This window comes from Dermochelys coriacea, chromosome 21, assembly GCF_009764565.3.
Source record: "Dermochelys coriacea isolate rDerCor1 chromosome 21, rDerCor1.pri.v4, whole genome shotgun sequence".
Taxonomy (NCBI): Eukaryota; Metazoa; Chordata; order Testudines; family Dermochelyidae; genus Dermochelys; species Dermochelys coriacea.
In genome coordinates, this window is record NC_050088.1 from 14,379,274 (window position 1) to 14,407,095 (window position 27,822).

At 46.6% G+C, this 27,822-nt stretch overlaps 2 protein-coding genes across 3 annotated transcripts in view; one reads left to right on the forward strand and one right to left on the reverse strand.

Moving 5' to 3' along the window:
- The first annotated feature begins 810 nt into the window (after positions 1-810).
- Positions 811-23,286, forward strand: UBE2T (ubiquitin conjugating enzyme E2 T). Of its 2 annotated transcripts, none has more exons than XM_038379999.2 (7): positions 811-965; positions 11,918-12,030; positions 13,527-13,596; positions 14,303-14,408; positions 15,113-15,211; positions 15,376-15,459; positions 22,926-23,286. In XM_038379999.2, exons 2-7 carry the CDS (start codon positions 11,922-11,924, stop codon positions 23,052-23,054), a joined length of 597 nt encoding a protein of 198 aa, XP_038235927.1. In that variant the 5' UTR covers positions 811-965; positions 11,918-11,921; the 3' UTR covers positions 23,055-23,286. The 2 variants fall into 2 exon arrangements, with proteins under 2 accessions (XP_038235927.1, XP_038235928.1); XM_038380000.1 differs by lacking the exon at positions 811-965 and adding an exon at positions 3,019-3,039.
- A 1,608-nt stretch (positions 23,287-24,894) lies between these two features.
- LGR6 (leucine rich repeat containing G protein-coupled receptor 6) overlaps positions 24,895-27,822 on the reverse strand; it is a 215,234-nt gene continuing 212,306 nt past the window's right edge. The window contains exon 18 of the mRNA XM_038380210.2: positions 24,895-27,791. Within this exon, the coding sequence (XP_038236138.1) occupies positions 26,554-27,791 (1,238 nt within the window). The 3' untranslated portion in view covers positions 24,895-26,553. The remainder of the gene's footprint in view (positions 27,792-27,822) is intronic.

Below are 27,822 nucleotides of genomic sequence, written 5' to 3' on the forward strand. Positions count from 1 at the left end.
AAAGTGCACCCCTCAGTGACCCAGACTGATTTAAAACCTTATTTTTGCTGGGTCTGTGACGCCTTGCAACCCTCCCCATGGCACAAACTGACCTTACACATTGATCACAGCCAGCTGCAGTGTGACTAACCCTGAGCATGCAAAAAACCATGAGTCAGGCCCCCAAAATCACAAGATTTAAATATATATATAAAATCTCAGGTCTCTTTCCCTTCGCCTTCTCATTTACGAGCTTTTGGGGTGACGCGACTCTTGCTTCACGGCGGGCACCAGGTGTTTCTCCACCGTCCTGAGAGCGGCCGCAAACTGGGCTGGAGATCCTCGGGCAATCCCCTGACCGTAGCAGCCGGGGTGAAACCGCCCCCCCCCCCTTCCATGAGTGCGTGCGTGCTAGTGCTAGCCTGGGTGAAATTCTCGCACAATCCCATGACTCCAGCAGCTGGGTCCATATATTGAGGCGTGTGTCCATGCACTCGCATGTGTCCATGTTAAAGTGTGCAAACTCCGCCCACCCCATGCACCCCAGGCGGGCTGAACCCCCGTCCCAGTGTGGATGCTGCTCGAGCCCCATCCACCCCCGGGGTCCTGGCAGGGAGGCCAGTGACCTCTCTCGCCCCGCCCTCTTCCCCTCTGTGGGGAGGGTGCCCGCGAGGAGAGGTGGGCGGGGCCCCGGGACGGCTCCTCCAATCCCACACCACGTCTCCTCCCCGCTCCCACGGTTTGAAGCCCCAGGGCGGGGCCTCCGGGTCCGCTCCGGCCAATCAGCCCCGCTCTCCCCGCAGATCGGCACCTCTGCGCAGCGACTCAGAGTGGGCCTGGCTGGTTGCTAGGCGCCCCGGGAAGTCCCGCCCCTGGGATTCGCCGGGCGGGGCCGTCTCTCGGGTCCCGTGTGGCCCCTCGCGCCCCCCCTTCCCTCCCCCACGTTCGTTCGGCTGTGGCGGCGCCGCGAGGGCGAGGCTGTGCGGGTGAGTGGGGGCGGGGCGACCTCGCGCCGTGCCGCACAGTCACCCCCCTCCCCCCACACAGCGGGAGCCCGGGGCCGCCTCAGCATGGCGGGCGGGGTGGCCCCCATGGGGGAGTGACCCTGAGCCTGGGAGCGGGGTGGTCATCGGGGGAGGCGAGTCCTCGTGGGGGGAGTGACCCTGACTCTGGGGGCAGGGAGGAATGGGGGGCAGTTTCCCTGAAGGGGGGGGTGACCCCGACTGTGAAGGTGGCCCCCATGGGGGAGTGACCCTGAGCCTGGGAGCGGGGTGGTCATCGGGGGAGGCGAGTCCTCGTGGGGGGAGTGACCCTGACTCTGGGGGCAGGGAGGAATGGGGGGGCAGTTTCCCTGAAGGGGGGGGTGACCCCGACTGTGAAGGTGGCCCCCATGGGGGAGTGACCCTGAGCCTGGGAGCGGGGTGGTCATCGGGGGAGGCGAGTCCTCGTGGGGGGAGTGACCCTGACTCTGGGGGCAGGGAGGAATGGGGGGCAGTTTCCCTGAAGGGGGGGTGACCCCGACTGTGAAGGTGGCCCCCATGGGGGAGTGACCCTGGGAGCGGGGTGGTCATCGGGGGAGGCGAGTCCTCGTGGGGGGAGTGACCCTGACTCTGGGGGCAGGGAGGAATGGGGGGCAGTTTCCCTGAAGGGGGGGGTGACCCCGACTGTGAAGGTGGCCCCCATGGGGGAGTGACCCTGGGAGCGGGGTGGTCATCGGGGGAGGCGAGTCCTCGTGCGGGGAGTGACCCTGACTCTGGGGGCAGGGAGGAATGGGGGGCAGTTTCCCTGAAGGGGGGGGTGACCCCGACTGTGAAGGTGGCCCCCATGGGGGAGTGACCCTGAGCCTGGGAGCGGGGTGGTCATCGGGGGAGGCGAGTCCTCGTGGGGGGAGTGACCCTGACTCTGGGGGCAGGGAGGAATGGGGGGCAGTTTCCCTGAAGGGGGGGTGACCCCGACTGTGAAGGTGGCCCCCATGGGGGAGTGACCCTGGGAGCGGGGTGGTCATCGGGGGAGGCGAGTCCTCGTGGGGGGAGTGACCCTGACTCTGGGGGCAGGGAGGAATGGGGGGCAGTTTCCCTGAAGGGGGGGGTGACCCCGACTGTGAAGGTGGCCCCCATGGGGGAGTGACCCTGGGAGCGGGGTGGTCATCGGGGGAGGCGAGTCCTCGTGGGGGGAGTGACCCTGACTCTGGGGGCAGGGAGGAATGGGGGGCAGTTTCCCTGAAGGGGGGGTGACCCCGACTGTGAAGGTGGCCCCCATGGGGGAGTGACCCTGGGAGCGGGGTGGTCATCGGGGGAGGCGAGTCCTCGTGGGGGGAGTGACCCTGACTCTGGGGGCAGGGAGGAATGGGGGGCAGTTTCCCTGAAGGGGGGGTGACCCCGACTGTGAAGGTGGCCCCCATGGGGGAGTGACCCTGGGAGTGGGGTGGTCACAGATGGGCAGGTGGCCTCCCTGTGGGGGGTGACGCTGACTCTGGGGGTGGGCTGGTCATATGGGCGTGGGGGGCAGTTAGCCCCCATGGGGAGTGACCTGGATCCTTGGGGCAGGTTGTTCGTGGTGGGGGGATGGGAACAGTTACTTCCCATGGGAATGTCCCTGAACAGGGATTTCCCTACCTTCCCCGGGCCAGCGTTGCTAATTTAGTCATTTTCCAGCTAGATCGGGGTGGGCAAACCACGGCCCGTGGGCTGGATCTGGCCCCTCAGGGATTTGGATCCGGCCCATGGGATTGCCACCGCCACGGGCTCCAGGAAGCGGCCACACCATGTCCCTGGAGCCCGGCAGGGGGGAGAAAGCTCCGGGGGTTGCTCTTGCCTGTGGGTACCACCCCCAAAGTTCCCATTTGCCAGGAACGGGGTACTGCGGCCAATGGGCGCTTCGGGGGAAGTATGCGCAGGAGAGGGAAACATGCGGAGCTCTGTGCCTCCCTCTCCCCCAGGGGCCACGCAGGGACATGGTGCCGGCCGCTTCCCGGAGTGGCACGGCATGGGGCTGGGGAAGGCAGGCAGGGAGCCTGCCCTGGCTCCAGTGTGTGCAGCTGCCACCCCAGAGCCACTCTAGGTAAGCGGCGCCAGGCCAGAGCCTGAACCCACTCTGTACCCCAACTCCCTGCCCTGAGCCCCCGCTGCATCCTGCACCCCAACCCCCTGCCCGAGCCCCCTCCTGCACCTCAACCCCCTGACCTGAGCCCCCTCCTGCATTCCACACCCTTCCTGCACCCTAAAACTCTTCCGTGAGCCCCCTCATACACCCTGCACCTCTCCTCTGCCCCAACCCTTTGCCCTGAGCCCCTTCCTGCACACTGCACCCCCTCCCACACTCCGCCCCCGCACCCCAACCCCCTGCCCCAGCCCTGCAAGTAATCTCCGCACCCAGATGTGGCCCTCGGGCCAAAAAGTTTGCCCACCCCTGCGCTAGATCTAGTTTTTTTAAATTTCTAGTTGGAAAAAAAAATTCATTTTGTTGTTTGGAATTTTGAATTGAAGTTGAAACATTAATACACGCTTTAAAAGCATATATATGATAAAATCTTTGTTGTTGGAAATGCATAATAGGTTTGAAACTATGAACAAAGACTAGCTGCCTCCCACAGCTGTTTGTTGTGACAGTGCTGGCTCATTCATTTCAGAGAGGTTGGCTGACCTAATAATTTCAAATTATGATTTATAAACAACAGTAAATCAACATAAATTTAAATGCTGATGTTTATTGGTATTTCATGATGTTTAAAATGTGAGGCCAAGAGTTAGCGCCGAATTGCCTTGCCGACAAAAACGTATGAAACTTGCTTACAGTAACTGGGCAGCCACAGTACGCTTAACTTCTTTATTGAAACTTCATGAAAGTTTATACATCTATATAGAAGGAATTAATATAATTTCTTCTTGGGATGACTAGATTAGTGTGTTTAGGGACTTTGCTCTAGTATGCTAGATTTGTGACTGGGAAACTTATAGAAATATACGTTTCCTATTAGGCAAGGTTTTTAAAATGCCTTATTTGCCAAGGTCATCTCACATTGTCGCTATCTAGAGAGATCACTATCTCTGGGAGTTTCAGTACTAAACACTTTTATTATAATTTTTCAAAAGTCAATTTAAATTAAATACATTAAAATTTTTTGATATATTTTGCTTTAGAAAGCTAAAACTGTTGTGTTTGTAATTTGCATTGTCCTAACAAAACATTTAATTTATTAATTATGACAGTCTGTACTCTTATAAAAAGAAAAGGAGTACTTGTGGCATCTTAGACTAACAAATTTATCTGAGCATAAGCTTTCGTGAGCTACAGCTCACTTCATCGGATGCATTCGATGAAGTGAGCTGTAGCTCATGAAAGCTTATGCTCAAATAAATTTGTTAGTCTCTAAGGTGCCACAAGTACTCCTTTTCTTTTTGCGAATACAGACTAACACGGCTGCTACTCTGAAACCTGTACTCTTATATTAACCCTTTTTACAAGTCTATGATAAATTTTGTACGAAATATTCCTTGTGAGGTATCACTTGAAAACTCATAATCTGTTGAACTTTATTGCCCTGGTAAAATGTGTGGCAACATTATATGCAAAGTTATAAAATTCTATTTTATAAGGTATGTTCCAAGTCTGGGGAACCAGCTTCAAACCAGTTCCCCAGAGACAAAGACTAGCCAACACTTCAGCCAGGTGTCAACAAAATCAGATGGACTATCACCTGGTTAATTGGCCATTCTTTGGCAGGAAGAAAGGACTGAGTGAGAACTTTACATATTGACAGCAAAACAGATGGAAGTTTCTGTCCTCTAGACTCCTGTCACCTGAACCCCAGCTGGAGATGATCTTCAAAGGGAAAATAGAACTATAAGAAATGAGGAGAAAAGCCCCAAAACACTCCTCCCTTTCTCCTTGCTCACAGCATCAGAAACACCTGAAGGAACACTGAACTGGGGAGGGGGAAGGGAGCTTTGCTGAAAGGATTCTAGCCAGCGAGACTGCAAAAGTAGGGGGAAAGCAGTGGATGTGTTATTCCTTGACTTTAGCAAAGCTTTTGATACGGTCTCCCACAGTATTCTTGCCAGGAAGTTAGACGTATGGGCTGGATGAATAGACTATAAGGTGGATAGAAAGCTGGCTAGATTGTCAGGCTCAATGGGTAGAGATCATGGCTCCATGTCTAGTTGGCAGCCGGTATCAAGCAGAGTGCCCCAAAGGTCAGTCCTGGGGCCGGGTTTGTTCAATATCTTCATTTATGATCTGGAGGATGACGTGGACTGCACCCTCAGCAAGTTTGCAGATGACACTAAACTGGAAGGAGTGGTAGATGTGCTGGAGGGTAGGGATAGGATACAGAGAGACTTAGACAAGTTAGAGGATTGGGCCAAAAGAAATCTGATGAGGTTCAACAAGAACAAGTGCAGAGTCCTGCACTTATGATGGAAGAATCCTACGCATTGCTACAGACTAGGACTGAATGGCTAGGCAGTAGTTCTGCAGAAAAGGACCTAGGGGTTACAGTGGATGAGAAGCTGGATATGAGTCAGCAGTGTGCTCTTGTTGCCAAGAAGGCCAGTGGCATTTTGGGCTGTATAAGTAGGGGCATTGCCAGCAGATTGAGGGACGTGATCGTTCCCCTCTATTCGACATTGGTGAGGCCTCATCTGGAGTACTGTGTCCAGTTTTGGGCCCCACACTACAAGAAGGATGTGGAAAAACTGGAAAGCGTCCAGCGGAGGGCAACAAAAATGATTAGGGGACTGGAACATATGACTTCTGAGGAGAAGCTGAGGGAACTGGGATTGTTTAGTCTGTGGAAGAGAAGAATGAGGGGGGGATTTGATAGCTACTTTCAACTACCTGAAAGGGGGTTCCAAAGAGGATGGATCTAGACTGTTCTCAGTGGTAGAGATGACAGAACAATGGTCTCAAGTTTCAGTGGTGGAGGTTTAGGTTGGATATTAGGAAAAACTTTTTCACTAGGAGGGTGGTGAAGTACTGGAATGCGTTACCTAGAGAGGTGGTGGAATTTCCTTCCTTTGAGGTTTTTAAGGTCAGGCTTGGTAAAACCCTGGGTGGAATGATTTAGTTGGGGATTGGTCCTGCTTTGAGTCGGGGGTTGTACTAGATGACCTCCTGAGGTCCCTTCCAACCCTGATATTCTATGAAAAGCATGTGGCAAGAAAGACATTGTACTTTGAATTCACTTAGCCTGTTAAGTAACTTATTAGTTGTATATTGCCTTTATTTTTTGTAACCAATTTTGACTTTTATGCCTCATTACTTGTAATCACTTATAATCTTTCTTTCTGTGATTGATAAACTTGTTTTGTTTTTGTCTAAATCAGTGTGTTTGGATTAAAGTGTTTGGGAATCTCCACCTGAGATAAAAGGGTTTGTGCATATCACTTTCTGTTTATGAAATTATGGATTTTATATGAGCTTGCATTGTCCAGTAGAGTGCTGAGCAGTACAAGATGCATATTTCTGGGGGGAAATCTGGGACTGGAGAGTTTGCTGGTGTTCTGCAGTGTAATTTATGAGTGACTAACTATAGCACTCATACTGTGTAGCTGGGAGCAAGTTACATGCTGGAGGCTGTGTGTGAACAGACCAGGAGTGGTGGTTCTCACAGTGAAGCAGTGTAAAAGACACCAAAGGTTCAAAAACTCAGGGAGGACAGCTGTTCTACAATCCAGATTGTACCCTGGTTAATGTCACATTCTTATCTATTTTATAAGTTGCAGGTCAAAGTGAAAATGAAAGACAAAACAATTCAACATTTTTTCCTTTCAAAGGCCTCAAAAACCAGCCAAGATGAAGAACATACCAAGAATCAGGACTATATCAACATGTCATCTGAAGGTTCAAGTGGCGTATCTACATCTGAACTGTCCGAAGCACAAATAAAACTACCTACTGAAGAAACAGTGTCTCCACAACCTGAAGGCAGTTCCCGATGTTTGTCGGTCCAACTCTTTCCATTTATTGAAGTTACAAAAGATGGCTACTGGTGCACTTCTTGCAAAAAAGCTTACGAAGAAGGAAAGCTTCCCACTGCTACAATTGGTAAGACTGGAGGAGCTTGGTTTACCAGACTGATCAACAAAGTCTATGCTGATAAACTACATGAAAAAGCTGCAAAATACCAAGCCTCTGTACTGAATCAACTTAATGAGGTGTGACGTTATTGACATAATCTGGAACCATTTAGATCATTGTTGCAACCAAGGTTCTGTAGTGGCACCAAATCTTGAATAAAGGGGGTCAAATGAGGTGTATAAGACAAGGTTATGGTTTGCTGGTTATGATTATGATGTCTATAAGTGTGTATCATTTTGTAGTTAAAGTTAGAATATTGGCTCTATACTGTGAAATACTGTCTGTATTTCAAACTTGTGGTATGCTTCTGGGGAACAGTCCAGATAAGTTGGTGTCAGCTCTGCCTAGCCTTCTTGATGGCCTGTTAAGGACTATTGCTATATGAGTGACTCATTGAGAGAAGGCAGACATGCCTTGTGACTCAGCAAGGTATGCCGGGACATGCCTATGGACAGAACTCTGAGGTTTTTCCATGCCATATGATGGACAGCTCGTCCTTGGGACAAAGAGAGAGAGACCACATGGCAAGAGACTATAAAAAGCTGCTGCAGCTCCTCCATCTTGTCTTCAATCCTGCTTCTTACCTCTGGAGGAACTTTGCTACACTGAAGCATTGAACAAAGGACTGATGACCCATCCCAGCTGCGGATGTACTCCAGAAACTTGATTTGAACTTGCAGTTTATTCCATCACTGCTGCAAGCCTGAACCAAGAACTTTGCCATTACTGTATGTAATTGATTCCATTTAACCAATTCTAGCTCTCATCTATATCTTTTTCCTTTTATGAATAAACCTTTAGATTTTAGATTCTAAAGGACTGGCAATAGCGTGATTTGTGGGTAAGATTTGATTTGTATATTGACCTAGGTCTGGGGCTTGGTCCTTTGGGATGGAGAGAACCTTTTTTCTTTTACTGGGGTATTGGTTTTCATAACCATTTGTCCCCATAATGAGTGGCACTGGTGGTGATACTGGGAAACTGGGGTGTCTAAGGGAATTGCTTGTGTGACTTGTGGTTAGCCAGTGGGGTAAAACCAAAGTCCTCTCTGTCTGTCTGGTTTGGTTTGCCTTGGTGTGCATAGAAACCCCAGCCTTGGGCTGTAACTGCCCTGCTTTAAGCAATTTGTCCTGAATTGGCACTCTCAGTTGGGTCCCGCCAGAACCAGCATCATTACAGTGAGGCCATTAAGAATGCTGAATACACAACACTGTTTGTGGGAATAAACATGGCGGTCGCATGATACTTTCTATTTAAGCAAGAAAATACCGCACACTACAAACTGTAGGTCAGTGTTAAGTGCATTGTCACTTGTTAACCCTGAAGTTAGACACTGGTTCTGAACAAGACCGGCAAATGCTCACTATTTTTCTGCAAGAAACTCAACTAAGTGGTTAGAAGCATGTGATGCAACTGTGAAAGACTCAGCAGTTGAAAAAGTGAAGAATTCTCTTGCCACATTCAAAAAATTTGCATACATGGCTGATGAAAGCACTGATGCAAGTGGGCGTCAAGTATTAAGTCATTGTATATGTTATCTTGATGTCAGTGGTCGGCCAGTAGATGCATTTCTAGATCTTCAGGTTGTAGAAGACACATCGGCTGCATCTGTGACAACGCACATCTTAGAAGAGTTAAATACTTGTAAATTGGACCCCAACAAAAACTTGTGCATTTGATGGAGCAGCAAACTTCTCTGGAAGACATGGTGGAGTACAAGCTTTGCTCAGAGAAAAGTGTAACCCTAATCTCTCCTATACACACTGCAAAGGCCATCTACTCCAGCTAGCGCTAGTATGAGCTGCAGAATCTTCAAAAGACATTCAAAAAGCCATAATTGTAATGTCTTTGTTATACTCTTTTTTTTTTTTTCCAGCAAGAGTCCAAAAAGAGTGAACGTTTTGGAAGAAACAGAAGATGCTCTGGGTCTGAAGTTCAAATTAGTTCAAGAGCAAACCCACTGGCTTTCTCATGAATGACCCTCGGCGGCTGTTTTAAAATTACTGCAACCCTTATCACTGTCTTTGGAAAGTATCTGTCCCCTCTTGGTAGATCTAAGTAGTGAGGCTGGTGGACTACTTTTGCTACTACGTTCAGAGAAGACAATCGCTATTCTCTTTCTTGTAAGGCTAACGTTGAAACCACTTGGGTCATTGACATCTGCTACAACAGTAGTAGATCTTTGTCCAGCAATAGAAGCTATAGTTGGATCAATCAGAGAAATATCCATTGAATACGTACTGGAAGAAGCAAAGACTTCAATCCAGAAGTTGACTAATGACTCTTCCTTAAGTGAAGAGGACAAGAAGTGTTTGTTAAGCTAGCTGAAAAAGTACATTGACTAGATTCTTACAAATCTACAACAGCGACGTCTGGATTCTACTCAAACTCTGTGTAGATTTTACAGATGCCTGTCTTATAAAACACCAACAATTGAGTGGAGTGAGTCACTGCCAGCAATGGGGCTGCCATGTGCTCAGGACAGAATAGAGAATTTAAATGCAGAGTGGAATGTCATGCAACTAATGAATGAAGATTTGACTTCAGCTTCTTTTTTATCATCACTAGTGGCTCGATCCGATCTTTGTGCTATGTTTCCTGGGATGAAAGAAGTAGGAATTCGTTTCTTGCTACTCCCAGTCACAACAGCTACAGTTGAGCATTCTTTTTCATCATTTAATAGGATTTGGTGTTATGAAAGAAGTTGCTTCTGCCTGATCATATGAATGAACTAATGAGCATATCAGTTGAAGGACTGGAAGTACCGAACACACGAGAAGCCACCAAAGATGAACGCATTTGAGAAGTTCATTAACAGAGTTGTACAAAATTACAACAAGAAATCAAGAAGAATGTAGATGTAGTGCTTCACAGAAGGCTTGAATAGCCTATTTCATTTGTGTGATGATTTTAAAAAGAGTTAAATCTAATAAAATGCTTGTGGAACATTTTTCAGTTTTTACTATGGTGCCATACAGCCCACCTTTGTCCTCATGGTCTCTCCCCTTGGCTCTCACCCCTCTGTAAATTCAAACACCCCCTCTAATTTCAATTCCTGGGGAAAACACAATGTGGGGTGATCATCGGGAGATGGGGGACAGTTAGCCCTCATGGGGGGCGGGGGAGAGTTGACCCTGATTCTGGGTGGGAGGAGGGATACACAGCTGGGTGGGGCAGAGGGATACATAGTTATCCTGGTACGGGGTGAGTGACCCCCTGCCACCTCCCCCCGCCACACACACAGGGGTAGATTGTCCCTGCTTTGAAGTAGCCACTGACATGGAGTGCAGGTAGGCTATAAGTTCTGACAGGTGAGACACCCACCCCACCCCCCATATTAGGAAGATCCTGATTACTAGCCATCTATCTTGCTGCAGGCAGGGTTGAACCCCATTTTAATTCCCACTTGCCAAAATCTGTTCCCCATTGCCAGTAACTATTTTTTGGCAAATTAGTGAAATTTTCCTGGTTCTCTGTCTTGTCCCAGCTGGTGGGTGAGGATGTTTTTGAGTTTGACTGGAAATATTCATGGAGATTGCTCAGGACAGTTTTAACCACATACATTTGTACTGTATTGCAGCCACAACATGTTATAATATGCTTTGGTCCCAACAGTCCTGATGGTTACTCAGCATGGTTGATTATTTTGAACCTGTGTTGTGCATGAGCTGTCTTATAAGATGGTTTGGTCAGTTGTTAGTTATATAACCATAGAAATGTAGGTCTGGAAGAAACTTCAAGAGGTTATCTAGCCCAGTGGTTTTCAATCTTTTTGGGATCAGGACCCATTTGTAAATGTTTATGATCCATTGTAACCCAGTAAATAGTCTTGGGATGGAGGCCTTGGGGTGGTTTGGGTCGGATCCTACATGGCACTCATCCCACAGTGCTGGCTCCTGCAGCTCCTGTGCTGTGGGGCTGGCTGGGCTTGGCTCTCTGGTCTGGGCGGTGCAACCAAAATTTGTGTGAGTGGAGTTGTGACCTGGCTCATGGGGTTACAGTGCCATTCGCTCAAATTTGGCCTACCCAGATTCCCGTTGTCATGATGGCTGGGCCAAACCTGAGTGGCGCTGGGATCCCAGAGACTGCAGTGCCTGGAGCAGGGAGGCAAGCCCAGCCAGCCCCATGGGACAGGAACTGTCACGTGACTATCTGAAACGCTCTGATGACCCAATTTTGGATACCGACCCACGGGTTGAGAAACCCTGATCTAGCCCATCTTCCTGCCCACCCTGCCCTGCAGAGGAAGGATTAATAAAAAAAAGATCAAAATTCCATGCTTTAGCCAAGATCTATACCTGGGATAAAGCATATTTTTGTTTTAACCTGGTTAGTACAGTTTAATAATAAAAATACTTAGCTTTTATCTAGCACTTTTCATCACTAGATCTCAAAGTGCTCTACGAAAGAGGTCAGTGTCATTACTGCCATTTTTGCAGAGGAGAAAACTGAGGCACAGAGATGTGAAGTGACGTGCCCAAGGTCATGCAGCAGACCAGTGGCAGAACTGGGAATAGAATTCAGGTCTCTGGAGTCCCAGCACAGTGCTCTATCCATTCTGGTGGACTAAGTCACCTTACTACCTGGTTGGGCTACATGAGGGTGCTGCCATAGAGACGAGATGTTTTGAAAGAATTCCATGGATCGTTGTTGTTTTTTCCTGGCTCTGCGTCACCCTCAACAGAATAGCTTCTAATATTAAAGGCTAAGTGCTGGCCGTTGATGAGTATTTAATGGCTGCTTCAAATGACTGTCCTCATTGCGCAACTGATGTTTGATTTCTTATTGTGAAAGGCAGTACCATATCTACAGTATGAAAGGTGCTAGCTATAAGGTGCTAATTCTTCTTACAATATTTCAGCACGATGCAAAGAACTTCACGACTGAAGAGAGAGCTGCATCTATTGACCACAGAGCCTCCCCCAGGCATTATGTTCTGGCAAAACAAAAACCGGATGGATGATCTACGAGCCCGTATGTATTGCCATCATGGTTTGGGTTTTTTATGTTTTTGGTAGGTGTTTCACCAAAATTCTCTCTGCTATGGTAATGTTTACTGGGCAATGTCTTGGCAAAACCTCCTGGTGACACATCCACAAGAGTCAGATTTCAGAGTAGCAGGCATGTTAGTCTGTATTCGCAAAAAGAAAAGGAGGACTTGTGGCACCTTAGAGACTAACACATTTATTTGAGCATAAGCTTTCGTGAGCTACAGCTCACTTCATCGGATGCATTCAGTGTGAATATTCAGGAGTGTATATTTTTGTCCGTACTTAGCAATTTGGGGATGAAATTAACCCCAGTCATGAAATTTTTGTTTGATTCTTGTCCACTCTTCATTTTTTTCTTTTTTTTTCTTTTGGAATTCCCCTTCTTTATGTTCCCTATTGATTGGATCCCTGGTCATGTGGCTAGGAAGTGTGGACTGGGGGGAGTAGTTAAGGAAACAGCCACACTGTGGTATGCTCCCTTTTAAGTTCTTAGGGACTTATGGTTCTTCAAGTGACATGAGTTACTGTTGCTAGAAGTAGCCATAACCCCCTCTCATGGCTTTTCAACACTGCTGAAGGAATCTGTGCATGTAGGGGATTGGATGTGCTTTGCTAACAAGGTTTTATAGATGGCTTGGAGACTCGGGTTTCCTGCTACGAGGAAGGCCAGGCACCCACAGAGTTCTTCCTCCATAACTCTGCCTTTGGCCCTTTAGATTAACTCCATTTCAGGCACTGACTTCCGGAAGAAACAATACAAGGGAGCAGTATTGAAGATTATGGCCCTGTAATCCTAAACATTAGCTTTGCCTCCTTAACCCAAGAGACTGCTTGGGTCTCTAGGCCAATTCTCAGTCCTGGTTCTAGGTGAACATTAATTCAACGGCTTTTTCAACTATTGGCTGAAAATTCACCATAGTTATTGTATCATGCTCACAGTCTGAACTTGAGAAATTTTCTCTCCTTCAGAAGTTGAAATTGGCCATGACTTCTGAAGTATGAGAAGGGAGCAAGTATCAAGGCTTTGCCTGGGTGTAAAGATAGAAGGGTCAGCGACACGGAAGGAATTAGTGAAACAACATAACGTACTCTTTCTTTGTTATGCAGAGCACTTGCTCAGCTGAGCTCCAGCAATACAATTTTTGTCAGTGAAGTGGTTCCAACCTGTAACAGTCTCACTTTTTTTTTTTTTTTTGCTTCCAAAATTAGATATCTAATGATTGTTTAGGCCCTCCCTAGTTCCCACTTAAAACATAGGGGTTATTGACCTTATTGCACAGCAAGGTAGAACAAAATGTTTAGTGATGAGGTGGCAATGGTCACTTCTGTTGGCAGATCCAGACATTGCTACAGTTAGAAACTGTGTGATGGGAATGCACGACTGTAGCAGAAGCATGATGGGAGTGTGTGTGTGTGTGTGTGTTGGGGGGGAACGACACTCATTTTGAATGTAATAGTTGTCTAATTTTTTTCTTTAAGAAATTTTGGGTGGTGCAAACACGCCATATGATAAAGGAGTTTTCAACTTGGAAGTAGTTGTTCCTGAAAGGTAATTAAACCACAACATCTAGGAAGGTGGGCAGAGGGGGGAACACACCTAGTAAGAAGGATGTTTATTTTTACCTTCCTGTCAAACGTGTCAGTTTGTGTGAGATATGAAGAGGTGGTATCCTGTATATTAGGAGGATTGGAGCAGTGGACATAAAGTATAATAGTTCGGTTCTTTGCCTTCAGCCTCCCTGTTTGTGATATTATTAATCAGTTTTTAGGTAAGAGAGATTTTATTAATGTACTTATTTATTTGTAATAGGAACATTTCACTTTTTCAAACTCCCAAGGTGTGTAACAATGCACAAAAAATATCTAGATATACTTTGTCAGGATCCTTAAATTATTTTGATGCCTTTAAATATTTTTGAAAGGGAAAAAAAAGGACCTGTATGATGCATAAGTAATTTGAGGCAATGAGAAGTTAGCTTCCCAGCAAAAGGGAATTTAGTGCTGTGCAAAGGACAGAAACCAAACTGAAAACAGTCAAGGCCATTGTGTTAGAGGGCATGGACAGAGATGGGGCTGTTTTCTCCAAAAACTTGCTGAGGAGAAGATGGTTGGAATTTGCAGGTGGCTGGGGAAAGGACACTATAGTGTTGTTTGTGGTATTGTGGCAAATGGAATGCTAATGGAACTGAAAATTCAATTTACCGGTAGATTATATTTTAAATGAAATCTGTTCCTTTAACACCTTTTCTTTAAAGATATCCATTTGAACCCCCGAAGATCCGCTTTCTGACACCCATCTACCATCCCAACATTGACTCTGCTGGAAGGATTTGCCTGGATGTTCTCCGATTACCACCCAAAGTAAGGCAGTGTTACTCTAGTGGGGATCAACAAGGTTACAGATGATGCTAAACTCCCCTGTTGTCCTGGCTGTAAAAAGCTTCACTGATATTTTAGATTGGCTCTTGTTTACATGGATACTCATGATACAGGCGACTGTATAATGCATGCCATTGGTTACTCACTAAGACATATTTTTCTTTGCTTTTTTTAATGCTTTAAGGGCTGGGATTTTCAAAGGGACCTATGAGTCAGGTGCCCTTCTGAAAATCACAGCCTGGATCCTGATACAATACAAATGTAGATGACACTGCGGGTCAGTGTCAATTAAGTTGGAGTGAGATCTCCTCTGTGTCACTAGAATTGCTCTCTTGAAGTGGCCCAAATAGAAGCTGCAGGGCTAATTCGTCTGAGCTCTGTGCCTTTGTCCCTCTGTGATAGAGGAAGTTAGCACTGTAGCTGTGGTGAACCAAAAGAGTGAGAGCCAGGTTGGTCCTGGAATGTTTTTCTCCTTTGTAGGAGAGGCCATAACCTTATTGGTTTGAGATCCACTAACCTGGCATCAGATGTCTTCCCTGCTGTATAAACTGACCAACTGGTGGTAACCATGTTATGTACTGCATTGAGGTCTGGAAACTGCAGAGGAAAGCTTGTTTTTTGTATGTCAGCTAATGATCAGACTTCTCCCTGTTAAGCTCAGTTTTTATTGTTCTGTTTCTGTGAAGGGTGCATGGAGGCCGTCCCTGAATATCTCCACATTGCTGACCTCCATACAGCTTCTGATGAGTGAGCCTAACCCCGATGACCCCCTTATGGCAGACATAGTATGTACTCTTCTTTTGTTCCGTTGGTGCAAATGCGGATGCATGCAAGTTAAAGCAGAGACTATATGGTACTTGTGCTCACCCTTCTATATAGGGAACTAAGAGTGTTCGCAAGTGCTTGATTAAATGTCTACCCTCCTTGTCTCTTGCTTTATTATTTCTAGTCCTCAGAGTATAAATACAACAAGGAAGTGTTCATCAGAAATGCCAAACAATGGACTGAGAAGTATGCAAGCCAACAAAATAGGGTAAGAAATGTACCATGCTTTGTCTCTGCTACAAAGGAATTGGGTGTAGGCTAATCTTCACATGTATAATCTTGCTAGTCCTCAGGAAGTAATGTGAGTGACGCAGTTATAGGCATGACTTTCAATGCTGTTCTTTTTTTGCCTCTAACCCGCTGACCCCAGTGCATTTTTGGATGTCTATTTCGGGTTCCAATTCCAGTATTTTTTTTTATTGGGAGTGGATTGCCTGTCTTCATAGAATTGAGTCCCTTGGTTGCCAGGGCTGTGATTGTGCCATAATGTGAACTCTCTGAATTTAACTTCGCTCGTTCAGAAATTTTTGTTAATTCTGTTTAGGTAAACTTTACTTTGTTTCCCTACCCATGTTGTCATAGCTAGAGATTCCTGTGTAAGTGGCCTTGTATACGCTTAAAGTTTTGCCAGTATAACTAGTGTAGACACAGCTTATACCAGTAAAAGGACTTTTTTGCTGATATAACTGCAGCTAGGTGTACACTATAGACTGCCACGCTAGGTGTACGCTATAGACTGCTATTCGGATAACTATGTCAGTTGGGGTATGAAGAGGTGTGTGTGATCTGAGTGACGGAGCTGTGCTGGCAGAAGCCCTACTGTAGATGCAGGTATTCCAGAAAAGCTGCTCTTCTGCCAGTATAGTTTTTGTCATTTGTGATGGGGTTGAAGTGGTGGTTTTACCATATATGTATATCATATTCTCCTGGTGTAGCTGTGTCCACACCAAGTGTGCTTTCCTGGTATGGTATATTGATATTCCTGTACCAGTAAAGTGCCCCTAGTGTATGCATAACTTGTGTAGGCATAGCTTGTGTCTGCACTAGGGCTTTTTGCTGGTTATAAAAATGTTCATTTAAAAAAATCACACCCATAACTGACATTATTATTCTGGCAACATTTCTAGAGTTTACCTGACCTGTGTCTCGGATGAGTCCTTTCACTTCCTGTGTCTGCTCCGCATGAACTTACGAAAAGTGCCCTGGGATATTTTTAAGAGTTGGGGTCTGCCCCAATGTCCTTGGTCAAAATGTCTCTTCCTATTGTACTTGGTGCTGGCTTTCTGTTTGTGTAATACAAATATACAGTTATATTTGGGAAATGTGAGGTCATATGCAGATTATAGAAGGGGATTATGTCCTTTTAACATGGGGATTGCTCATGACATCTGTCACAGGGTGGCTAGCCCCTGTAACTGAGTAGGTCCAGCTCCCCTATGCCAGAGCAGGTGCTCCCAGCTGAGCCAGGTAAGGGGGCAGGGTTGCACCTGATGCTATAGAGGGAGTTCCACTGAAGGGCTGGCTATGAGAAGGAACTGGCTGATGGAGAGTGAGACAGGAAATTGCAGGAGGCAGGACTGCCAGAATCCCTGTCCAGGGAAGGTATTGAAAGCCTGAGATTCAAAGGGTGAGCTGAGAAAATGTTTTTGTTGGTTTGGTTTGTTTAAGTTTGGGAATAAAACTGCATTAAAGAGACTATGGGTGTGGCACAGTGTTTGGCAAGCTGGGGAGAAGCCCGCCTTGTGACAACATCCCTCTACTAGTATTTTAGAGAGGTTAAATTAATTTAACAAAAGTTGATTCCATACTTTATTATTTATTTGTATTGTGGTTGTGCCTAGAAGCCCCAATCAAGGCTTGGGATCCCTCTGTGGTAGGCACTGTGTGTATACACACTGAACTGAGGGTCCCTGCCACAAAGACTTTACAGTCTGAGTATATATAATGAGAGACAGTGGCTGGATACAACGAATATATGGGGGAGCACAACAAAGTAGTGCCATGATTCTGATTAGAGTAGAAAGCAGAGGACAGACACACCAGCTGCCTAGCCAATGCTACGTGTTTTGTAAGCATTACAAATATTCTAACCCTATATACACAGGCGTGGAAGGTGCTGGTCACTCCTCTCTGTGGTTTTAGCATGTGGGTAAAACACATAGGGCCTGCTATTCAATCCCTTTCCTTATGTGTAGCTCCTGAAGATGGAGTTAGACATTTTAGATCTCCAACAAATTTATACTAGTCATAATGGACTGTGCCTCTAGCTGCCCCAGTGCTTTGATGACACTCAGTGGGGGCAAGGGAGTGTGCTGTCAATCCACTGAAGACTTTCTGGCAGGTGGGTTTCCTTAGTATCATGTTTGGGAGAGATCTCTTGTGCTGAAGCATATTAGTGAAAGGATGAGATGATATAACTAGCCATCTTTCTGCAGCCTCACCTGATGGAATGCCATGGTCAGGAGACTTCCCAGAACTCCTTTGGCAACATTAAAAACATTTTCAGATAAAGTATTTACCTGAAGTCCTATTAGCCACCTTAAATGTAGGCTCAGCAGGATTTCCCTGGGATTTTACTGTTTGAGCAAGCTCCTGTATGTGTACAAGATTGAGGTCCTACTAGATCTAGAGTGAAAGGAGTGAGGGCAACAGGTCTGTCATAGTGGCGATGGAGGAGAAATTGCCTCTTGCACAATATGAGACAAATGGTTGTAGGCGCAGAGTGCTACGGCAAGTTTATAGAGATGAGGTCTCTTGAGGCAGAACAACATGCAGCCAGCCACTGCCCATTTCCACATGCTCAGCAAAGAGACTGTTTTAGTATTCTCCCCTGGACACAGTGGGAGGGAGTGGGAGCTTGTGGTGGAAGGGATGCTCTAATTTCTCACCATATCAATTACAGAGAGATAGAAGACAGCTCCTCAGGGTCTGATTTGATTTTTCCATTGTCCTGTACCTTGTGCTGTCACGTAGGCCAGTGTAAAGTGCTCAGTTGGCAGTGTTACTCACTTTGCACTGCTGTGAATGACTGCACCAGGTGCTGGGCGTGGAGAATCAGGTCCTAGATGTATAGAGGAGACGGAAAAGCAGGGACCCTGTTACTACGCCCGACAACTAGCTGCTAGGATGGATCGTGACTCAGAACTCATCATAGTGCTTGATTAGAGAAGTGCAGCAACTGTGGAATAGCTTCTGTTTATTGACCCTTCAACTAAAATGGTTTTAACAAAGAAGTCAAAGGCAGCCTGCAGCCTCAGTTGCTTAGTCTTTCCTTTTTCCACTCAAATATCCAGCAAGCTGTAGAGGAAACAACTAGAATTGTTTTGTAATTGTAACAGTAGGGGGCACCTGCACCCATGAAAATTGTCTGATTTCTGGAAAATAGCTGGGCAGTCTCATTCCCCAGACTAATGGAAATTGTTGGTGCTTGTTGTCCAACTTATCTTCCTACTGGAGAATGTACTTGTCTTGTTCCTCCAGTAGGTGGTGTATTTGGTTTTGTTTTATCTCGGCTTCTTGTGACAAATGGGAGACAAATGGGGACTGATGTCTGACAAAGTCCTTGCCTCCCAGCTCTGCAGGGCTCTGTGCCTGCCCCTATTCTACTTGGGCCCTGTGCTCAGTTAATCCTGCGTTTCCGTCACATTCCCTTTTTGTCTTTCTCCCCCAAGCACCTGTACACCCCAAACATGCTCCCTGATCCTGCGTGCCATGGAGCCATTCTGCTATCCCAACACCCCATTTCTTCTGATGATCTTCCCTAACCTGACCACTCTCCTCCCTTAAATTAGTAATTTACATCACGTTTTAAAACTATGGGGAACTAACTCTATATAAACAATCAGCCTTGTGACATTACTTTGTGCAAGCTTGTCCTCCCCATCTGCATCCTTGAGCATTGTCTGTCCCAAAGTCCTGTCTGACTTAAACTGTAAGCTCTTTATGCAGGAATTGTTTCTTTCATTTGAAAGGTCTGTCTCCTATGCATACAGGTCTTGCTTTTGTGCCTGGCAGGTCCATTGCAATGTAACTATCATGGGAGACCGTGAACGGTGCAGGGTGAGGAGATCCCTTGGGTAACAGTCTCTCAGCTCCATAGGTTTTGCTGATGGGGACTGAGACCTTGAATGTGCCCAGTTTTCAATGGGGTGCCAGTATTGTGAGCATAGCTGGCACCTGTGTTGCTGCAACGTTCTGAACTAATGGCAGGTTTGTTTAAGATTGTTGATTTCATAGCTAGGTACAGAGAATTACAGGAATCAAGCCTGGAGGTCCATGAATGTGTGGATCAATGTGGCCAAGTGTGAATGTGCCAGTAGGATGCAAGTTATCATACCAGTAGAGCCCTGCAAATCTGCAGATATCTGCGGACCACGTTTGTGGATCGCGGATACAAATTTTGTATCCGTGCATGGCTCTACATACCGGCCGTAGATTGAAAAGGGCATTCCCCTGTGGCCGTAGCTACTGGAATATCCAATCCAAGTGGACACTAGGCCTGTGGGTTGTCTCAAGGATTTGAGAGGGGGGACGTATGATACAGTGTGATATTGCAAAGGTTCTTCCTTTCTCCACCAGCTTCACCTCAATCTTTCTAGTCTGCTGCTATCTAGTTGCTTATTTTAGCTTGTACTCCTTACGTGCCCTGTAATCCCTCTGTATCCTGTTATGTACTTGGGGAAAAAAAAGACAATAAGAGTGTTAAGGTTGCAAAGTCAAGCACTTGAGAGTTAGAATTAAGGTTGCTTGTGCAAACTGAATTTGCCCCCTGCTTTTATAATACTCAGTCTTTAATTAAATGATCACACTCTTACTATTTACTTGTATTACTGTAGTGGCAAGGAGCCCTAGTCATGGACCAGAATCCAATTGGGTGAGGTACAGACACAGTACAAACTTTTTGCCAGAGCCCCCCTCCTTCATTCAGTGCAACAGATGGACAGTATTCACTGACATGGCTCTTCAGTGTTTTTATTCTCATCGAGTTACTCTGTGCCTTGCTTAGTGCATATCATCCAAACCCTGCTCTGGAGACAGAATTATTAATTTCCTTGTAGGCTTTTCTAGGGTGCTCTTCATTATAGTATCTGAGTTTTCAGAAACATTAATGAAATTATCTTTACAACAGACCTAAAAGGTAGCGAGGCATTAATTTCATCTTTTATAGGGAGGAAACTGAAGCACAGATATTGAGGCCAAAATAGTCCAAGTGTCCACATATTTTGGGTGCCCAATTTGAGACGGGTGGGGCCTGATTTTTCAGGTCACTTAGCATTTTTATGGCACTTTGTATGTTCAAACAACAGTTACCATTGACTTCAATTTGCAGTTGTAAGTGCTTAGCACTTCTACAAATCAGGCTGCAGAATCTCAAGTTGGGCACCTAGAAAATTAACACAGTGACCACCTGTGAAAATTTTGGTTTTATGAGTTGCCCAACATCACATAGGAGCTCTGTGACAGAATCCAGTTCTTCAGGGTGGCATTTAACTGTTCTAACCACGAGACCATCCTTTCTCTTCCTGTAATTCACTGCCTCATTCATGACACAGTTAACTTCTGCAACAAATGAGGCTGGGGTCCTACATGTTAGGAGTGCTAATGTCAATGTAGGATTCAGGCCTGTGTTTTTGCCTGCGATAGTATTTGGGGTTTTGCTTGCCTATTTGAGTCTTGATACACTTACATTCTTACTAATATTTTTGAACAAAGGACAAATACACTGTGTATATTGCTTCTGCCTAACCAGACAGGTTTATTAGCATAATGGGAATAGATAAGAGCAGTTAGTCTTACTAGAGCGCGCACTTGAAGACTGCCTCAACCCCTATCTCAAGGCAAGGGCAAGCAACCAGTTGGGAGGGGCAAAGCGGGAATGGGAGGAAAGTATAAAACACTAAAAGGCCAAAGAAATGCCTGTCCCTGACCATAGCACCCCCTCACTCCTTACCCCTCCCATGGGGTACAAAAGAGATGGGATGAAGACCCCCAACCCCTCAAAACAGAACATGACCATAAGTTGTAAGGGGTGGGAGTATAGGCGTGCATCTCAGGTCTAATTTATGCCTGCTGAGGAGGGCTGGGACAGGACAGTGGGAAAACAAGGCTCTGCGATGTTAGTTATGGGACACATGCTTGCTGGAAATTAACCCCAATAAACATTGCATTGCCTGCACTTTGGATTTCTGATCTTCTGCTTTCTGTCTGCGAGACAAGAACCAGGGGAGAGAGTGAAGGGAAAGCCCTCTAACACCATAGACAACGGCTTCTTTCACAACGCAAACCTGATTTGTTCCCTGAACACTGTCCATCTTATGCACTGAATGAGATGGGAGTCCTCAGGAAAAATAGTATGTTATGTAAAAGCAGCAAAGAGTCCTGTGGCACCTTATAGACTGACAGACCTATTGGAGCATAAGCTTTCGTGGTGAATACCCACTTCGTCAGATGCATGTAGTGGAAATTTCCATGTGTATGTGATCATGTAATTAAAGGGGAGGAGGGGAACTTAGGGTAGGTCTACACTAGAAAGTTAGGTTGACCCAGCTATGTCTCTCAGGGATGTGAAACATTCACACCTCTGAGAGACGTAGTTAGGGTGGCGTAATCCCCAGTATAGACAGTGCTAGGTTGATAAAATAATTCTTCTATCCACCTAGCTACAGCCTCCTGGAGAGGTGAATTTACTACAGTGACAGAAGAACCCCGTCCATCGCTGTAGCAAGTCTCTACACTACAGCTACGCCACTGTAGCGTTTCTAGTGTAGACGTAACCTTGTTATGGCTGTGGGGGGGAAACAACCTTGAAAATGTGACCCACATGTCACCATCTGCCTGAGTGAGAAACAAATAGGTCTCAAATGTGAGCTGCCCCATTTGTCTCATGGGTGATGACCCAGATGCCAGTGATAGTACTTTAAACGAAGACATAGTTAACTAGGGCTGGTTGATATTTTCATAGGAATATGGCTTTTTGGCACACTTCTTCATTATTTTTTTAATGAAAATTTCAAAACTATTTAATTGAAATTTTTCATTTTGGTTTTTGAAAACCAATTTTTTGAAATTTTTTTATATTTTTCTTTTCTATCTTTTGTTTGCAATTAAATATAGTAGAATGAATGTCTAGGGTTTGATTTCTCCCTCCCCCCCCAAACTTTTTCCATTTTTTCCTTCACTCTAACTCTTCAGACTTCCTGAATTTTGGGAAAGTTCTAGAGTGGCAGAAGGAAATGTAGGAGTGGATGGGACTTCCTGGCTCATCAAGTCCAGTCCCTGCTATCAAAGGCAACCCCATCAAATAACCTGGGTCATAAATTTATCAAACTCTGTCTTAACACTAGCTAGGAGCAATGGGAATGAAGAACCTTTTGGAGGCTATTCCAGCTCACTTCTCTGATGGCTAGAAACCTTCTAATTTCCAGCCTAAATTGGTTAATTTATACACTTTTAGGGTTGGATTTGCATAGAGTAGTCTGAAGTGCTTTGAGATATTTCCCCCCACACACTGTGTTATAAATGTGTAAGTCTGGCAGTAATTTTCTAAGAGGAAGTGCCAGTGTGTCTCCAGGAAGTGCACACTCCTTCTAGGGCAGATTTGATCTTCCAAACTGACTGACTGTTACCTTTATTTTCTGTAACCTTTGTTTGAATCATTTGTCTCTTATGTACCAGGCTTCCAAAACTCCAGATGAGGCAGTGACCCAATGTGAAGCTAGCACTCGAAAAGAATCTGCCATCTCCCAGAAAAGGAAAGGAAACGATATGAGCAGGAAGGGGAAAAAACCCTGCCTCAATTCATAGAGGTTTTCTGTGTAAATAAACATTTTTATGAATGTGTAACACTGGCAGGTTTCACTTGTCTCCTGCTTGACCTAATACTTGTGATGGCAGGGGATTTGTTTTCAAATTAAAGTTTTTTTTATTTTATTTCAGTAGCATTACATGTTTTGTATTCTTGTTTGTCTTGCATTGTTTGTGCCAAAGTATTGTGAAGGAAAGCAGAAATGGGAATAATAAATCAGTCTTATATGTATTAGAGTTCTCTTGTGATGATGATTATTGTGTGAATGAGAAATTGCTTAACGTTGCCCATGGATAGTATATGGCCAGTCTGGCTTTTTTGTTTTTGTGGTTGATGACAGAGTAGAAATTGGAGCACATAATTAAAGGATGTATTTGAATTTGTAAGTAATATTTTGCTGATCCCGCCACAATTGAGACATCAGCACACCTGCCTGTAGCAGACACTTCAGTTTTCCTTGTTGGAGTAATAATAGTAAATGATACATGAGTGTGGACATATTGTATACTTTGTATCTCACCCTTTCCCCAGCCATCTTCCCACCTGTGCAATCAGTAACCAGCTCATAAATCAGAGTTCCACAAGCTGACCAGATGGCTTAATGTTTCGCAGCCCAAACTGGAGCGGAGTCTAGGGGGAGACTTAAACTCATGTAATTTATACCTTCCAGTCCCTTAATGCAGATTTGCATCCATTTATCAACTTGTACCTTACACCTCAAGTCTGCATTTGGCCATTGAATGTAAAGGAATCTAAATTTTGGTAATCTTGAAACCCGAGGGGCTGAAAAGGTGAGAGCATAGCAAGAAAAACAACTAACTGGGCTATTTTTAAAAATTGTAATTTAAAGCAGCAACTGCTATTCCTCACTTTCTTCTGACTTCCCAACATGTAAGTTTCACCAACTTCAGTTCCCTTATGCACTAGTATATAGGTGCAAAGGAGTCTGTTAGTGGAAGAAGTCTGACTTTCAGAGGTATTGCGAGCCTATTAATTTTAGTTGGAGTTATGGGTGCTGAGCACTTCTGGCAAAGTCCTGAAAATGTCCATCTTACACCACCCCTGAAATGGGCCATTAAACTAAATCTGAACTAAGCGGTAGTTTAGTGAATGGAAGTGCTTTGTCACTAGCTTATATTAGGGCTTGTCTGCACTTAAAATATTGTAGTGGCTCAATTGCAGTGCTTCAAAGAAGATGCCTTTACTTCAGTGACCCCCTTCCCCTCACCCCCATACAGAGTAGTAGTAATAGTTGCATCCAAATATTTCTTATACAGCTCAACAGGAGTTTGCTGCTCCAGTAGGGACTGAGTGTGGGGAACAGGGCACAGCCCATCCTGTACCAATTCTGTGGTAGTGACGATGAATGTGTGGAAGTCAATTACCTCCCCTCACTCAAGTGCTTGCACATGCAGGAAGTCCTACTGAACAATTAAAATGTGGTTCTACTCTGAACTGCCTTGGGGATCTCTGTGTCAATGAATCCAGAGCAAATGGGTTCAGTTTACATATAAAGGGATGTTTTTTCCTACTGCTAGCCCCACTCACCAGCCTGCAGCTTCAGGGCTTGCCTGTGTTACAGAATGCAGAAGCTTTATTAGATGCAGAGTGAGCCCAGTTTGGTTCTCAGGGCTTGTCTACATTACATACACATCACAGACGCAAAACGGAGTTAGCCAAGTCCAAAGGGTTCTTTCTCAGACGGTGTTGGTTTTGCCTTCTCTTCTGTATCCCCAAAAGCTTATTTGCTGAGATGCTAATGTTAATGAGACATAACTAACCAGTCATAGTTTTTTAACCCTGTTCTATGGGAAAACTGCAGCAATTATAACTTATTTTAAAATTACAATTTATTTTTCTATAGTGTCTTTCATACAGGATGATTTACAGTTCATGTACACAAAGAAGGTGTAGGAATTTAAAGGAATGGTCAACAGGGGAGGGAAACTGGTTATGTATAAATATACACATAATATACACACGCACGCATGCTGGATATTATATATGGCATCATATATACATACAATAACATATACATGGTGTATTAAAGGCATTACATCCAATTCAGAGTTTCTCTTAGTACAGGCATGTGACAGATGGATGTGTCCATGGTTTGTATTTGATATAGGGTAGAATTAATGTTAAGAATAAATGATCAGAATGATATTAATCTGGTATCCTTTAAAAGCAGACAGTGCTTGACGCAGACTAACACCTCCAGTAAGACAATATCCCAGAGCATGGTGGTTGATCGTGTTAATACTGATTCAGGAGAACGAATGGCAGGCAGCCCAGAGAGTGGGAAAGGATGCATATTTCGGGTAATAAGGAACTGGGGAAAACAGATCTGGAAGATCCATAGAAGCATGGAGGCCCAGAGCCTCAAAGGTATTTAGGGGGCCTACCGCCCATTGAGACCAGTAAGAGTTAGCTGCCTACGTGCCTTTGAGGATCTGGACACTAGAGCAAGCAATCTCAAAGCTGTCCCAGCCCTTTAAAGGGAAACGGGCTCAGCCATGCCTGTGACAGGTCAGCTACTTGCCTGCGGATCCCGCCTGGTGGGGGAGCAGATGGCCCTATTCGTTATTAGGCCCAGTGGGAAGGGGTCAAAGGACTGAGAGAGTGCTGCTGGAAGGCTGGCACTGTGGAAGGGTGGTTGTCTCCTCTAGTAGGCCCTGGAGAAGGGCAAATGCGAGGCCCCAAATTAACGGCCGCTTTTGAAAACGTTGCCCTTAATCCCCTCCCTTGGTTTCCCCAGCTGCATAATGGGGAAGGCACAGTTCTGACTCCCCTCCCAGGGCACGGCGGTGCTCACCGGAGGGTATCTGTAAAGTGTCCTGCGAGGTGCTAAGCATGAGGATTCTCCCACCTGCCATGGAGTTGCAATGGGTTATTGCTGCCACTGCTGTGGGTGCTGCCTGCTGCCACTTCACTCCCACCTGCTCCACTCACTCGCCCATCCTCCTCCAGGACACACGACCAGCAAGACTAAGTGTGGGTCAGCGTCACAGCTCTAGGGTCAGAGGGAAGCAGGCTTAGCAAGAGTTCCCGCTCCTCCACGGAGGCTGGGGGGGTCACTCCCTGGGCGGGGGGGGGGATCTCCCTGGACTAGAAGCATTTTGGTTCCTTAGCTGCAGGTCCTTCCTGCTCTCTGACTTGGTATGCTAGGAGTCTGTCTAGGGAAATCCCGTGATGGGGAGTCTCTCTAGCTCTCTCTCTGGGCTCAGGGAGGTCCCCTCTTATGCAGGGGCAGAGGGGACACAGTGTTTCTTTGTGCATTCGTGCACTTGTATCCTGCCATGAAAGCCCTGAGCCCTTGGGATGGCAGCTAGGCTGCGCTGCCAGGCATTGCTGTGCCTGTTGCCCAGGGTTATGATGCAATGGGGGCATATCGATGCCTGACATAGACCAGCCTGCCTCTCGTCCCCCCCGAGGCTGGGGGAGCTCTTGCTTGGCTCATTTGATGAGGGGCTGCCTGCGTGGCCATTTGGGGGGTGTTTATAAGTGAGACGTGAAGGACGGTGTGGGCAGAGAGGGGAAGAAGCTGACCCGGAGGCTGCTGCTGGCTGGATCCCTGCTTTCCGAGGAAATCAGCAGCTCGTCGTCGGTCAGGCAGGGGTGGCAGGCAGAGTAGCCACTCTCTTGCCCCTTGGCACCCATCCTCTGCTGGCAGGGGACGAGCGTCACCGAGGGGAAACTGTAGGCATCCAGGACAGGGTGCACACTCAAGGCGTCGGGCGCCTCAAATATGTGATCCGCATCCGAGAAGGTCACTAGAGCCTGGGTGGAATCGTATGAGCTCTTCTCCGTGTCATCTGAGGCGTAAGACTGGGGGCAGCTGCCCTTGGTCTGGCCCCTGTGCCGAAGCAAGCGCAGGTCGTCTCGGAAGTGGGGGTTGAAGAGCAGATAAAGCAGGGGGTTCAAGCAGGCAGGTAAGGGCAGCACCACCAACAGGACCGACTTGATAACTTCTGGGGTGATGAGGAAGAGGTTGAGCATGGAGGAGAAGGTGAGGAAGGCTACCGGGCAGTAGAGGAGACAGTTGGTGAAGATCAGCCAGGCCACGTGCTTGATCATGGCACAGTCCCAGAGGGTGTCGAACTCCCCTTTCAGCAGGCTGCAGTAGAGCCGGATGTAGGTGCCCGTGATGATCAGGAAGCAGAGGGTGTTCCCCATCACCAGAGCCACCAGGAAGCCCAGGGTGGAGGATTTCCCGTCTGGGACGGGGGACGGGAGGCAGAGAGGGGACGCACCATACTCCCCAACGGAGAAGAGCGGCAGCGCTGCTGCTGCACAGGACAGCATCAGGCAGCCCAGCGTGGCGGCTTTAACGCTGCTGAAGGAGGGTGACTTCCCATACAGCCGGAAGCAGGAGACTGAAACGCTGCACTGCACGGTGGCCAGTGTCAGCAGGAGGATGGCGGCCTCTGAGGCGAAGATGGACAGGAAGCCCGTCGCCCTGCAGCCCGCCCCCGTCTCCCACCTGGCCCCGTACTTGGCAAACTGTCCGTAGGTCAGGGCGTCGACGACAGCCAGCATGCTGCAGTAGATGCCCGTCAGCATATTGGCCCCGGCTATGGAGCCGATGACGAACTTGACTGGTGAGAGATAGCTGGGCGAGGCGAAGACGGCCAGGCTGACCAGCCCATTGCAGAGCACTGAGACCAGCGCGATGGCCCAGACCCCCAGGCGAATGATCCAGCTCTCAAACAACTGATTGCAAGGCTTGAAGGGACCTGCAAGGAAACGAGGCCCAACATCATTGAC